This window comes from Leptonychotes weddellii, chromosome 1 (assembly GCF_054177405.1).
Source record: "Leptonychotes weddellii isolate Sample4059 chromosome 1, ASM5417740v2, whole genome shotgun sequence".
Classification (NCBI taxonomy): domain Eukaryota; kingdom Metazoa; phylum Chordata; class Mammalia; order Carnivora; family Phocidae; genus Leptonychotes; species Leptonychotes weddellii.
Window position 1 is genome coordinate 2,347,286 of NC_138369.1, and position 14,743 is coordinate 2,362,028.

Sequence of the window (14,743 nt, forward strand, 5' to 3'; positions counted from 1 at the left end):
TCTTATGAACTCAATCGTGTCCCCCCCAAATTCATATGTTGAAGCCCCAACATCCCAGGAGCTCAGAATGTGGCTGTGCTTGGAGGGGGCGCCCGGCTGGCTCAGTCGGAGGAGCGTGCAACTGGATCTCGGGGTCGTGAGTTCAATACCCAGTGGGGAGTAGAGATGACTTAAAAATAAAATCCTGGGGGCGCCTGGGCGGCTCAGATGGTTAAGCGTCTGCCTTCGGCTCAGGTCATGATCCCGGGGTCCTGGGATCGAGTCCCGCATCGGGCTCCCTGCTCCTTGGGAGCCTGCTTCTCCCTCTGCCTCTCTCTCTCTCTCTCTCTCATGAATAAATAAATAAAATCTTAAAAAAATAAAATAAAATCCTGAAAAAATAAATGAGGTCACAAGGGTGGGTGGGCCCTAACCCGACATGTGTCCTTACAGAGGAGGTGCTCAGGACAGAAGCACACACACAGGGAGGACCCCGTGAGGACACGGGGAGGAGACAGCCGTCCGCACGCCGCGCAGACCCTCAGAAGGAGCCAGCCCTGCAAATCCAGGGACCGGAAGGGTTAGTGGGCGCCAGGGGCTGGGGCCGGGCCTCCTCCTTCAGGAGGAGTAAAAGGGACAGCCGCTGACGGTGGCACCATCCTGTGAATATACAAAAAAAGAAAAAAGAAGTCTTCCCCATTAAACGGGTGCGTTGTACGGTATGTTAATTCTAGCCCAATAGAGCTGTTCTGATTAAACAAAACCGTCAGTGTGATTTCCTCTCACCCAAGGGCTTTGTCAGCAGCTGTGCGGATAAAAATGCCCCAATGCCCACACGCTGTCCTGCTGACGCGGGAAGCACACGAGGGGTGACAGCTCTGCGGAATTGGAAGGTCCGCGTCCGCAAGGAGAGCAGCCACGCCCGGTCAGGTGTGCGTCCCCGGGGCCGCCCTCCAGCTGCGGCGGCCGGGAGCGGGGACAGAGCTCCTCGGGGCTGCAAAGCCCAAGGCAGCCCGTTCCTGCCCCTCGGCAGAAGCCATCTGCGGCCCGTGTGGTGCGTGAAGGGTCGCAGGGAGGAGCTGGGGCACGGGGACAGGGGGTTCCGGCATTGCCAGAGCCCTGCCTGGCCACCCAGACACCGGGGTCACGGCAGAGCAGTGGCAATGAGATCCTCAACTCAGAAAGCCCTCCGAGGGTAACACGTGTGGGCCGGGATGGGCGGGATGGGGAGCCATCGAGGCCCTCGGGCACAGTGAGGGGGTGGAGATGGGGCAGGGCTGTGGGCCCCAGTCTCGCGGTTTGAAGAAAGGTGCACACAGAATTCCTGTGTGATCTGACAACCCCACGTCTGGGTCCACGCCCCGAAGAACGGGAAGCCGGGATTCAAACAGATGGGTGTCCACCCGGGCGCACAGCAGCACGGTTCAGTCCCCGGAAGGTGGAAGCGACGCCCCATGTCCATCGGTGGATGGAGGGTGAGCACAGACCGAGGGTTGCCGCGTACGTGGGAGGACGCAGACAACAGCGTTGGTGCCTTTGGCAAGACTGGGACCATGGCAGGTCCAGGAACTGGCGCCCAATTCCATCTCACTGGATTGAAAACGATTTCAAGTCTTACACTCTCACAGGTGGAACAAATCGTGCACTGGCCACGTACGGAGGCGTCGAGTTGATGGTCTTGGGCCTCCAGTTAGGGTCTGAAAACACACCAGCTGGGAAAGCAACAGGAACAGATTTTAAACTCCTCCATCTGTTAAGTTCCCGGGCCTGGAGAAACTAGCATCAGCTCGTCACATGATACTCAGTTTGTACCATAAACTATGAACTGGGGGAAGGTACACACAGTGCGGTTCATCCACGTGGGGGAACATGCTCCAGCCTTAGAAGGGACCCTGACACCTGCCACGACTCGGAGGGACCCCAGGACACTGGGCTCAGTGAGAAGAGCCAGACCCCGAAGGACACATCCCGCAGGACCCCACTCCCAGGAGGTCCCCAGAGGAGTCCGTCCACACAGACAGAGAGGAGAGGGTGGGAGCCAGGGCTGGGGCAGGGGGTGGGGAGTCCGTGCTTCGTGGGGACAGAGTCCCCGTGTGGGGAGATGGAAAGTTCTGGAGACGGAGGGTGGGGGTGGTCACAGGACAGAATGAGTGTGCTTCACGCCGCTGAGCTGTGCGCTTAGAGATGGTTGAGGTGGTACATCTTGTGTGTATCTGACCACAGTTAAAAAGAATGAGAACAGTAGCAATGAGGTGACCTCCTCATCCCAATTTGCCCAGAACTTTCCCGGTTTCAGGGCTGAAAGTTCCCTGTCCTGGCAAACTCGGTCACCCTGATCGAGGGCCACCACCTCGAGAGATCAGATTATCCTGTGACCCATCTCTCTAGGGCTCAGAGAGGGAAATCACACCGCCCAAATCGCTCAGCAGAACTGAGATTTGAACTCAAGTCTGTCAGACGTCGACCCTACGGCCCTTTCCAGCAGAGACAGCAGGGCCAGGCCACTCACCCCCACCCCGGCCGTCTGCCTTCCCACCCAGACCCTGGGAAGAGTCTTCTCTTCCCTCCGAAACCATCACTGCCCGGGTGGGTGGCTCTGGGCACGGTGCGGACGTCCGTCCGGCGAGTCCGGCCCTCTCCTGCAGCACCTGCCCTCCCCGATGCCCAGACAAACCCGACGCTCCCCTCCCGTGTCCACCAGGCACCCCTCAGGTGCCGCCCTTGGTCGGTGCCCGGGGGTCTCCCTCCCGGGGCCCAGGATAGGACGCCCCAAGCCTGGGCAGCCCCGAGCGGGAGCAGGCGGCTTGGAATCCAGCTGCCTCGGCCACCTGCTGGCGAGATGTCCCCGGGTAGGTGACGTGCTCTTCCGTGCCTCACTGCCCTCACCTGTGAGCTCAGGGGTCTCATGTTGCCAGGCACCATGAGGAGGAGCCCTGGACCTGGCCACCCTCAGGCCACCCCGTGAGCGTGGGGACAGTACCGACCCCTGCTAGACACCCGCCCAGCATTCAGGAGGGTGCACCATTCTCTCCACCACTCCATCCAACAAGTACAGTATATCCATCCCTCTCTTGCGGATGGGGAAACTGAGGCCGGGGCTGCAGAGTTCTTGCCTGTGGTCACACACAAAACATGGAGACAGGGTTCCAGGCCAGGTTGGAGTGCCAGGGAAACCGGGCAAGGTCCAATGTCTTGTGCCTGGGGCCAGTGGCAGAACCCCGTCACCTCCCGGTGTCCCCTTCCCCGGGAGGAGCCCCCCCAGCTCCCCTGGCTTCCCAGGATCCCCATGGAGCCCCTGGAGGGCCCTCCTAAAGCTGTTCCTTCTCCTGTCCCCCCCGAGGCTGCAGCTCCCGACCCCCTCTGTTCTATCTTAGTACGCCCCCCGCACCCCAAGGTGCCACTCACATCAGGGAGCACTTAGCCAGCCCTTTTAATCAGCAGGGCCTCTCCTGGTACCCCCACTCTGCCACCATCCCAACGGGGCCAGAGCGGCCACCCTACAGCTGCCTCCACCCTGGCACCCCAACCTTCCAGCTGTCAGGCCCCAGTGGGGGCGTCCTTGGGGCTGACTGGGGGGCTGCTGGTGCCTGTGGTAGGAGCGAGCCAATGGGGACAGACGACCACATGACCTCCACCACCTCCCAGGTCTCCCCAGATCTGCCGGGGTGCCCAAGAAATGGCCTCATCATCTCCCTGTCCCCTTTAAGCCCCTCTGGCCCTCAAAACTGTCAGGAACAGCTGAGTCCCGGGGAGGGGAGGGGCGGCAGGGGTGAAGCAGCTGACTCAGGCCAGGAGGGTAAGTCCTGCCACAATACAAACCCCGGGGGGGCGAGCGGGGGGACACCAGGGGGCCTGGGGGCAGGGGTGGCGGGCAGGTGGGATAGGGAGGAAGTCCTGACCTCAATTCCAGTCCACTCCCCATTCACTCTCCGAGGGGAACCACCATGGCCAGCTCACCACAAGACACCTGCATTCTGGGGCCACCCGGCCCGGGGCAGGAGGGTCCCTGGCTCTGTCCTATCTAGGACAAGGGGAATCGGGGAGAAAGGCTGCCCTACCTTTCCTCTTCCTCCTCCTCGCTGCCCTCTGCCCCATGGGGACAGGCCCCCAAACTGCCCGGGACAGCTGAGTGGCACGGAGGCTGTGTCTCCGGTGTCCCTTGGGTGGGGTCCCTTGACCACTGCCCTGTGGCTCACTTTTCAGGCCGCTGAGTGGGGCCCGCTCTACAGGGGCTGCCCGGTTATTCAGAGCAGCACCGAGTGTGGTCGGGAGCGTGGCAGCCGTGGGCTTGGCTGGCCCAGCCCTTCTCGTGGCACCTGCTCACAACCCCGGGCCAGGGCACAGGGCGCGCGGTCGGCTGCTGACCTACAAGGGGGGCAGCGCTCCCCGGACCCAGCGGGCCTCCCCCCCGGACCTAACAAGACTCATGCTTAGGGAGCACCCACTGTGCCGCCCACCACACCTGCCGCAGACGAGGCCCCCGGCCCAAAGCCCCCTCCCCGAGGGGCCGGTCACAGCTCCTGCTTCTCCCCCCGCAGCCTCCGAATCATTCCGCCGAGCCAAGCTCATCCTCTCCGGGAACCAGGGCCCCTGGCCGCATCGCAGCAAAGCCCGCCTCCCGCAGCCCCTGGGGTCACTCTGTCCCCGCGTGCGTCCCCTGCGTGGCCCGAGGGGCCTGTGGTGTCCTGCTCCCCCAGGCTGTGAGTCCAGGTGACCAATAAATGGCTACTGGACCTCATCTGCCCACTATCAGATGCTGTCCGCGCGGCCACCCCCCTTACCCCACGGCGGGACGCCCGCCTTCTCTAATGGGGCGACAAGGAGTTCATTAAAACACAAGCCACTGACGCAATGGCCCACAGGTCAGCAGCCAGCCACAGCCCGCACTTCTGTCCCCGCCCGGCCTGGGCTCCCTGGGCCAGGCTGGTGCGTGACCACCTGGAGCTCCACCGTCCACGACACGTGGCCCGGCTGAAGCCCCCCGGGGCTCTCTGCGTGGCCACCCACAGACGCTTGCTCATCTTCAGCATTTTGAGCAGTGGGCAGCTGCAAAGCGAGGCTCAGCAGGGGAGGGGGGCTTTCTGGACACCCCAGGTGGGAGGCACAACTGGCCTTGCTCCTGAGGGCGTGTCATGCCCACTGTCTTCCAGAGGGGACCCCCCCAGGACAAAACTGCCCAACAGAAGCAGCACGATCGCCCACAGGGCAGGGAGCTGCGGACATCACTGCACGAGGCGGCGGCCGTCGCTGGCTCTCCCCCGTGCAAGCCCCTGACCACGGGTGTCCCTGAAGCCATCGGCCCCGCGTGGGCCCCGGGACCCCCTCCTCTGCCTCACCTGGGTCCCAGCCCCTCTTGATCCTCTTCTCTCTTAGCCGCTAGCCTGGACAAGCACTTTTTGCCCACGTGGGGAACTTTCTGGCAGGGCTGCCTGCCGCACCTCATCCTGCAGGTGGGAACCCGCTGGGCCCGATTCTGCTGGGGTAGCAAGGCGGGGGCTCGGTCGAGGGACAGCGGGGGACGTTTCCTCAGCCTGGAAATCACAGCACTGACGGCTCCCGGCTGAGGGAGCCGAGGCCTGCAAATGGCCAGGTACAAACCGACTGGAGAAACCACCACCAGGGCCAGTTGTGAAGTGCTCGGTGCATGCCCCGCCCTGTGCCCAGCAGTGGACACCTGTCACCACTGCAACCTCAGCCCTGGCTAGTTTCTGGGGGTGGCCTCAGACTGGGCGCTTACACAACAGAGACGTGCTCCCCAGGCCCCCCGCAGTTCCGGGGGTCAGAAGTCTGGAATCCAGGTGGCGCAGGGGCAGGGCCACGGCCGGCCGGGCTCCAGGGGAGCCTCCTTCCTGCCCTCCCAGCTCCTGCTGTGGCCGGCAGTCCTTGCCACCCCCTGGCTGCAGAAGCATGCACGGCTCCGATCTCTGCCCCGTCCTCTAGAGATCGTCTTCACGTGGCCTCCTTAGGACACCTGTCACTGGATCCGCAGTCCAACCTCATCTTCGCCCATGACATCTGTGAAGACCCTGTTTTCAAATAAGTGTCCTTCCCCAGGCTCCAGGGTTTAGGAGCTGCTGCTCTTTCTGGGGAACACACTTCAACCCCCAGGAGACACCCTGTGTGTATCCCCCTCGCCTCCCGTTATCCTTCTGCCAACTGCACCCGGGGTCCCTCCACGGCTGACGAGGATCTAACAGAACATTCTATTCTCTCCTCCCACAATGCTCCTGACACCATGTGTGGGGCCCCTCTCATTAAGCAGGTCTGATACTGCCTGGGGTCAGGGCTGACCCCACAGGCTCAGGGCTCCGCCCCACACACCTGTCCCCCATCCCAAGTCCAAGCCTCCTGCACTTCTGGCTGACCGGTTTTCAAACTGGGACTCCCAGCACCCCTCCTCGGGTTCAATAATTCGTTAGAACAGCTCACAGGGGAACAGTTTCCTTCCTAGATTATCCGTTTATTATAAAGGATCTAACTCAGGAACAGCCAGGTGGAAGCGGGGTGCAGGGCGAGGCACAGGGCAGGGGTTAACAAGCTTAACCATTGTTAGCGGCATGAAGCACACTCACCCGGTCCTGCGACCACCCCCACCCTCCAGAACTTTCCATCTCCCCACACGGAGACTCCATCCCCACGAAGCACGGACTCCCCACCCCCTGCCCCAGCCCCGGTTCGCACCCTCTCCTCTCTGTCTCTGTGAACGGGACTCCTCTGGGGACCTCCTGGGAGCGGGATCCTGCAGGATGTGTCCTTCCGGGTCTGGCTCCTCTCACTGAGCCCAGTGTCGTCGGGGTCCCTCCACGTCGTGGCAGGTGTCAGGGTCCCTTCCTTTCTAAGGCTGGAGAGTGTTCCCTCGTGGGGACTGACCACACCGTGTTTATTGATTCATCCATCAATGGATACCCGGTTGCTTGCACCATTTGGCCGCTGTGAATCACGTTGCTTCCCTACTCGTTGCTTTCAATTCTCCGTGGATGAACCTGTTCTGGACGCATCACCCACGTGGACTCACGCCCCGTGTGGCCCTCTGTGTCTGGTTCCCTGAGTCTCATGGGCTCGGGGTCCGTCCCCGTCGTGGCAGGGGTCAGAGTTCCTTTCTAACTGAACACTATATTCCAGGGTGTGGATGGACCACTCTTCTTTATCCATTCATCTGTCGGTGGACACTTTGTTGTGTCCACCTTTTGGCTACCGTGACCAGCACTGTTTTAAGCACTTTACATATCTTGATCCATTTCATCTTCAAAATCAACCCGTGCTGTTGGTTCTGTTCTGCCCGTTTCACAGAGAGGTACACTGAGCCACGGAGACGTGAAACGACCTGCATGCCGCCGCTGCGGAGCACCGAGTGAGAGCTGCAATTCTGGAGCCGGGCAGCGTGGCCCTAGTCACGACTGTGATGCTCGTGCCCACCCTGTGCCCTCCCTGCAGCTCCTGTCGGGATGCACGCTGGGAAAACCCAACCCGTGCCCTGGGGACACCTGCAGCGGTGGCCTCGCCCAGCTCCGACTCAGCTTCCATCAGCTTCGACGCCTACTCTAACCCCACCCTTCACGATTGCAGAGCCCACCCTGAGCTCCCCCCAAGATCCTCACGGCGTTGGCGGTGGGGAAGGAGTCGCCGCCACCATTTTGTGGTTGGGCGCCTTTTGCAGGAAGGGGTAACTTGCCAGAGGTCGCTCTGCAATTAGAGAGCTTTGCTTTGAGACGGACACAAGCTTTAAACCCTCCCCTCCAATGAGCTTCACACACTGCAGCCAAAATCTGAGCCAACCTATGGGCAGGTCTGGCCTGATTCCTGCCCGCTGGAGGAATGCAATCCAGGGCTCCCTGGCCCATCCCTCCAACCCACCCCAAGAAACAGGCACGCCACTGCCCCCGCTCTGCACAAGGCCAAACCAGACGGCAGGGAGCCCTCTCTGCACACTTGCTCAGTGGTCCACTCTCCGCAGAGTGGAAGGAAGATGGCGGCCCAGCACTACCACACGTCCCAATCACAGCCCCTTAAAGAAGAGGAAACGAAGGCTTAGCAAGCAGACAGTGTGGCCTCAAAGGACGGGAGCAGAAGGTGAATTGTTCAGTAAACCCACAAGGGGTTGTAGCTCACTTTCCTCAGTGTATCAGTCAGCTGCTGCCGTGTAACACAGGACCACAGAGGCTTAAACAACACACGTTCTCCCCAGTCTCCATGGGTCAGGAGTCCGGGCCTGGCGTACCTGGGTCCTCTGCTCAGCGTGTCTCGGGAGGCTGCAATCCAGGTGCCAGCGAAGGCTGAGTTTTATCCGATGGCTGAGTTTTATCCAACGGCTCCACTGGGGAAGAGTGGTCTGCTTCTGGGACCACTCATGCGGGTGGTAGGCTTTCCTCCTTGCTGGCCTCTCATGGCCATCTGGGCCTCCCAACAAGCTCCCTGCATCAGCGCCAGCGAGCCAAGAGTCTGCCAGCAAGATGGAAGCCACAGTCTTACGTAGCCTAATGCGAGAAGTGACCTCCATTACCTCTGCTGTATCCTGTTGGGTAGAACCCACCACTGGGCCAGCCCACTCTCGAGGGGCAACAGCAGGGGGCAAAGATCCACGGGGGCCATCTCAGAGTCTGGGCCGAAGTCAGGATTAGTAACTATCAGCCCCACAGGCTCTGCAAAAGGACAGCACTCTCTGCGAAGCACTGGCATGAGCCAGATGCCCTGGCTAGGTACTGTGTGACCCCAAAGTGGCTCCCCGTGCCCTCAAATGGTGGAATGAAGAACCTGGGGCTGGGCTGAGTGGAGCCACCAAGATAACCCAGGGAGGAGGGGTGGGGCCAAGTTGTTTCCAAAGCAAGGACGCCTGCCATTACCCAGCAGATGCCGGCAATCCAGGCCGGCAGCACAGGGGACTCTAGATACTGAAAGTGTAGGTTTAAGTCCAAAGTGAATTTCAGTTTCTACCCAATCTTAGAGCAGCTGGATGGACGAGTCCTCCCTCCTCCCCCGCATCAGGACAGACGTCTCAACCTCCCACCGCCGCCGCACGGTGCCTGGCGCAGACCCCAGAACATGCGAGACCTGCTCAGCACTGGCCGGACCGGAGCCATCTGCCCATCCCTGGCCCCCACCCAGGGCTCTGGAGGCCTACTGACCTCACACACACTACATACATCTGGGAACCCCTCTCCCAGCCGGCCCGCTGCTCTCTGCAGTGTGATACAGGCGGACTGGCTGCTCAGTCATCATTCTAAAGGACCTGACGGCCAGACGCCATGTGCAGGCCACACCAGGTCCTGGGCTGGACAGGCAGCTGCAAAGGTCCGTCAGGGACAAACGGAGAAGACCTGAGGTCTGAGCAGTCAAAGAGCTGAAATTTACTGAAATGCTAAAACCTCACGCTGGGAATCAGAAAAAGATTAAAAGAAATAAATGTTACGGTAAGTCAGATCCAAATTTTTTTAAATTAAAAAGAAAAGACAAGAAACGTGGCGCGGGGTGTTTGGGACGAGGCAGTAAGAGGATGGCGGGTGCTCCTTCCTGGCACCACACTCCAGACCCAGAGGCTGCAGTGAGCACAGCAGGGGAGCCAAGCGCGCCACTCACATCCCTTCCGAGCGGACGGGGTGGGCTCTGTGCTGGGGCCCAAAGAGGGCAGGAAACCCCTCTGACTTCACCCTGCTTGCCTGGAAGCTTCCGGTTCACGACAAGGAAGTGAGACCAGCTGAACCCCGAGATCAGGGCAGCCTGCACGGCCCCCCATGATGCCCTCTTCCTCCCAAAGAGCACCGGGGCAGCAGGGGAGATGCACAGACTTGCGAGCCTGCGAGGCACGGCCGTGGGTGCCCGGGCTGGAGCACACAAAGAGCCGTGTGTCAGGGAAGTGGGGCTTTATTTCCTTTAGGCTTGCAGCAGACACATGCACATGGGTACAACAGGGCTCGCGCAGGGGTACACAGTGGCTCACCCCAGCCCTGGGGCCAGGCCTAGGCACACAGGAGGACAGCCCGGCCAGACCCCACAGCCAATCCCGAGGTCCTGGCCAGTGCCCCTGCCTGGTTCCTCCCTGCACTCGGCCCAGGACCGCCTCTGTCCCGGGAACTCTCGGGCCACGGCCTGCACAGGTGTCACTCTCTTAACCCGACCTACAGCCGAGAACCAGCGCAGGGCACCACCCGCCGGGAACCCACGTTTTGGTGAAGCCCAGACCTTAGGCCCTTCCTCTGGCCCTCGACCCTGCTCAAGGGCGGCACCTAGTGGCGGACGATAGCATTGCCCACGGCAACCCCTCCACCCGTCCGGTCCAGGGCAACGGGGCTCTCTCTCCCGCGGAGCCGCAGGGGCTGGACGGGCACTCGGGACCCTGAGCCTTCGCAGAGCGTTCCCGGGGCCACGACTCCAACGGGGCTACCATGAGCCCTGACAGTCCAAAAGGCAGCCCTGGACCGGGGAATGCGGCTGGGGCGCGATGGGGGCTGGGCATGTCATGGGTGTGCACCGGGCCGTGGGAGCTTCAGAGAGGAGCCTCACCCCGCACCTGGGACGCCCTGGGCTCCTGCATCAGGGTGTGGTGCCCGGCCACACACACCCTCCACAGCGCCTCCACACCGACACCTCGAGAACTGGGCCATCCCCTCCACTGGCCCTGGTGCCAGCTCAGGGCTGGGGGCGCAGTGAGCATGGGGGAAGGAAAGAGCCGGGTCAGAAACCACCTCCACCGCGGACCCCGGGGAAGCTGCCTCCTGTCTGGTGTCCAGCAGAGGCAGGTGAGGCCCCTCTGATTCCAAGCCCCGGGCCCTGGGCAAAGCCCCTGACACAGGCCCTGCACACAGAGGCCGCCCCCCGCCAGCCAACCGCTCGCAGAGCCCAGAGTCCCCTGGGTGACGCTGCCCCAGAAGCCCCCGAGTTGCCAGGGCCGCGGGACAGAGGAGCTAAGTGGCCTCGAATTCCCAGCCCCATGGAGCGCGTCCCAGCCCAGCACCCCTCCCACCTCGGCCCCCCAGCTCAGGAACCCCCCAGGGCTGGCCCGGGGTGACAGAGGCCCACACTGCGGGCGCCCTCCGCCCCGTCCCCCCCTTCCCCCCGCAGCCCTAGCGGAGGCCGCACTCCACGCCCTGCAGCTTCTCCTGCTCCATGGCGCGCACCAGATCCTGCACAAAGCGCATCTCGGAGGCCACCTGCTTCGCCAGGGCCTCGTAGCGGTTCTCGAGGCGGCTGAAGCGGCGCTTGAGCCCACTGGCCCCCAGCAGGGCACCCTTGGCCTCTTCCTGGGCCTGCCGCTGCAGCGCCTCGGTCTTGTGCAGCTCCTGCCGCAGCCGCCGCAGGTCCTGGCCGATGCTCTCGTTCTCCTCCCTGTACCAGGCCTCCTTCTCCTCGTAGATGGCCGTCAGCGCCTCGATGTCCTCGTGGAAGAGGCGCCGGCTGTGCTCCAGGCCCCGCAGGCCCTCCTCCGCCGCCGCCACCTCCTCCAGCACCTTGGAGAAGCGCTCGAAGTTGACATAGGTGTTGTTGGGGGGCATGCTCGAGTGGGACTTGATGGTGTACTCCTTGAGACGCGCCGTCTTCAAGCGCCGCCGCTCGGGCTTCCGGCTGCTGTCCTCACGCCGCACATTCCGCCGCCGGATCGCCTGCAGACACAGGCCCGTGACCTCAGCGGGGGGCAGGCAGGGGGCGGGCAGCAGCCACCGAGGGCCACCCGCGGCCCTCGGCCGGCTTTCCCAGATACCGTGCTACCAGCACGCGGCCCTGGCGCTCTCCTGCCAGGAGGGCAGAGCTCAGCAGTCACGCCAGAGACGGTGGCGAAGAAAACACAGACTGGCCCTTTACAGAAGGTTGCTGCTCCTGGCCGGGACGCCACCCATTCTGGAAGTTTCTGTGGGAGGGATCCCTGCTGCGTGCAGAGCGGCTGAAGAGCCAGCCGGGCACCACAGGGAGACCATCACCACCTCAGGGCACACCCCATGCCCTCTGCCACCCAGGCCCACTCCCCCGGGGGCCCTCCCCGGACAGAGGCCGTGTCACCCTTGCCGTCCTTGAGTGGGAGCTGCCCCACCCACCTCACCTTGATCCAGGAGTGCTCCAGGCTCTGGGCGATGGTCATTCTTCTCCTGGAAGAGCCCCCCACCCTGGTTAGTGCCATGCATGCCATGTGCCCTATCCTCCCATGAGGCTGGCGGAGAGACGAGCAAACAGGGAAGGGATTTTCCAGGCTCTCCCCTGCACCTCTGCTCTCCGTCCCCACCTCTGATGACTCCTACACACAGACCCCCAGGGACTCCCCTCCAGCCTGGGGGCAAGTCCCTTAAATGCCCTTGAAACTACTTGTGATCTCCAGAGCGTATGCTCCGCTCAGCCAGCAAGGAGCCCATGAAGGGGCCAGTGGGGGCACAGGCCCCAGGGCCTTCCATGCTTTCTGAGGGGTTTTGTGAACTGGGGCGAGACCGAACGCTGGGTCTCGCCAACTCCGGCGCCCACAGGAGGGACCAGGGAGGTGGAAGGAATTGAGCGGCTCGCGCCAGGGGAGGACTGTCAGCAACGGGAGCCCCTCTCTGTGAATGAGGGCTCCGTGATGCCAGAAGTTTTAGATTTTCCTGGGAAAAGTACCTGAGGAATTTGGAATTTCACAGGAAAACTATCTTAAACATCAGCAAGGAATTAACAGCTCTTCAAGACACAGCGGGAGCCAACTTGAGCATCCACCGCTGACCCCAACTCCCAGTTACGCGGAGGGGACAGCATGGAGGGACACGCTCTCGGGGAGCTAGAAGGCCTTCCCTGCCAGCCCCCTGCCCAGCCCAGTGTTCCTACTTGGGGTCTTTGACAAGCAGCCGGCGGATGAAGTCCTTGGCCAGCTCGCTGGTGTTGCTGAAGTATTCCTCGTCAAAGTCATAGTTCACGGCCGAGATGTTGGTCAGGGTCTCCTGCTTGGTCTCACCCAGGAACGGGGAGGCGCCGCTCAAACTGGAAGGAGGACAAAGGGCTCAGCGTCCCCGGCACTTGGTCCCTGTCACCTCGGGGGCTGGACACAGAGGAAAGCGGATGCTGGGGCCTGGGCTCCCCCGCGCACCCGCATTCCCCCAGAACCTGCCCCCAACCGGCCCCCAGCCTCCCACCAGGAAGCACCAAAATGTCATGCTCAGCCACTGATTGGCACTAAAGAGGGGGAAAGTGCCTCTAAGGAAGCTGGAAGCATCTGCCCCAAACGTTTAGTGAATACAGAGGAAAAGCTGGTGACTTCCCAAGAGGGTGTCCTGGCCAACACCATGCCAGCCGGGCAGGGTGGACGTCACCAGAGATGACACAAGGATATCGTGTGCGTCCCGAGCAGCTGTGCTGGGGGGCCACCCCACCACCCCATGGGGCTCTGGGCACGAGCTACTGTGCCGTATAATAAGAAATACACTTCCGGTCCTCACCCGTCCTCAGGCACAGAGCTCCCATAAGCCTCGTACTCTCCTAAACACTATGAACTAAGAAGGTGGGAGTACCTGTTATGATATTTGGTCTCTAGCCTCGGTTTGTGAAGTGGCTGCAAGGTGATAAGATGAGAAGAGCCCTTTGCCATCCATCACAAGCCCCTTTCAGCCACACCGGAGTCTACCCAAATGCGGCTACTTTTGGTTGGAAGGGCCCTAGATGACCGCGGGCTGGGGCTGGGGGCCGGGTGAAGCAGCCATGGGGTTAGCACGATGGATCCGCTGGGGCAAGAAGAGGGGCTGGAGATTGAGTTCGTCACCAACACTTTTTAATCACTCGGGCCTCCACAATGGAACCTCCGTGAAACCCCTCAATGAAAGGGCTTGAAGTTTCCAGGCTGGATTCTGAATGCCTCCACGTGTGGAGAAGAGTGCATACCTCCAAGTCCACAAGGACAGGAGCTCCTGCGCTTGGAGCCCTCCCAGACCTCGCCCTACGTGCCTCCTCATCTGGCCGCTGGTCCGAATCTATGGCCTTCATAACTAACTGGTACCAGTAAGCACACTGTTCTGAGTTCTGTGAGCCGCTCCGGCAGGCTCTCCAGGCCAAGGGGGCTCATGGGAGCCTCTAACAACCTGGCTCATGGCTGGCGGCTCAAGTGGGACCAAGCCCTGAGCCACCTCCAGGCAGAGAGCACCAGAACCGACTAAAGCTATGGGACACTGTCCTGGGTGCCCCAAGATGGGTTTTTAAATATTTTTCAGTTAGTTCTTTTTATTTTGTTTTTAATTTTTTTTTAAGATTTTATTTATTTATTTGACAGACAGAGACACAGCGAGAGAAGGAACACAAGCAGGGGGGAGTGGGAGAGGGAGAAGCAGGAGCCAAAGGCAGACGCTTAATGACTGAGCCACCCAGGCACCCCCTAGTTTTTGTTTTTAAAGATCGAGGTAAGGGGCGCCTGAGTGGCTCAGTCAGTTAAGTGTCTGCCTTTGGCTCAGGTCATGATCCCAGGGTCCTGGGATTGAGCCCCATGTCAGGCTCCCTGCTCAGCCGTGAGTCTGCTTCTCCCTCTCCCTCTGCCCCTCCCTGTTTGTGCTCACTCTCTCCCTAAAATGAATAAATAAAAAAAATTTTTTTAAAGACTTTATTTATTTGACAGAGAGAGACACAGCAAAAGAAGGAACATAAGCAGGGGGAGTGGGAGAGGGAGAAGCAGGCTTCCCACCGAGCAGGGAGCCCAATGCAAGGCTCGATCCCAGGACCCTGGTATCATGACCCGAGCCGAAGGCAGACGCTCCATGACTGAGCCACCCAGGTGCCGCTGATGATTTGTGATTTTAAAAAAAGGAAAACTATATAAAATTAAAGTCTATGATCA

General features: G+C 61.2%; 1 protein-coding gene across 2 annotated transcripts in view; it reads right to left on the bottom strand.

Moving 5' to 3' along the window:
* Positions 1-9,821: 9,821 nt before the first annotated feature.
* Positions 9,822-14,743, bottom strand: part of DAPK3 (death associated protein kinase 3) — a 14,301-nt gene continuing 9,379 nt past the window's right edge. For both annotated transcript variants that reach the window (XM_031033926.2, XM_006738721.3), the window contains exons 7-9: positions 12,754-12,906; positions 12,008-12,053; positions 9,822-11,573 (exon numbers count right to left, since the gene is read on the bottom strand). In XM_031033926.2, the coding sequence (XP_030889786.1) occupies positions 11,037-11,573; positions 12,008-12,053; positions 12,754-12,906 (736 nt within the window). In that variant the 3' untranslated portion in view covers positions 9,822-11,036. The remainder of the gene's footprint in view (positions 11,574-12,007; positions 12,054-12,753; positions 12,907-14,743) is intronic.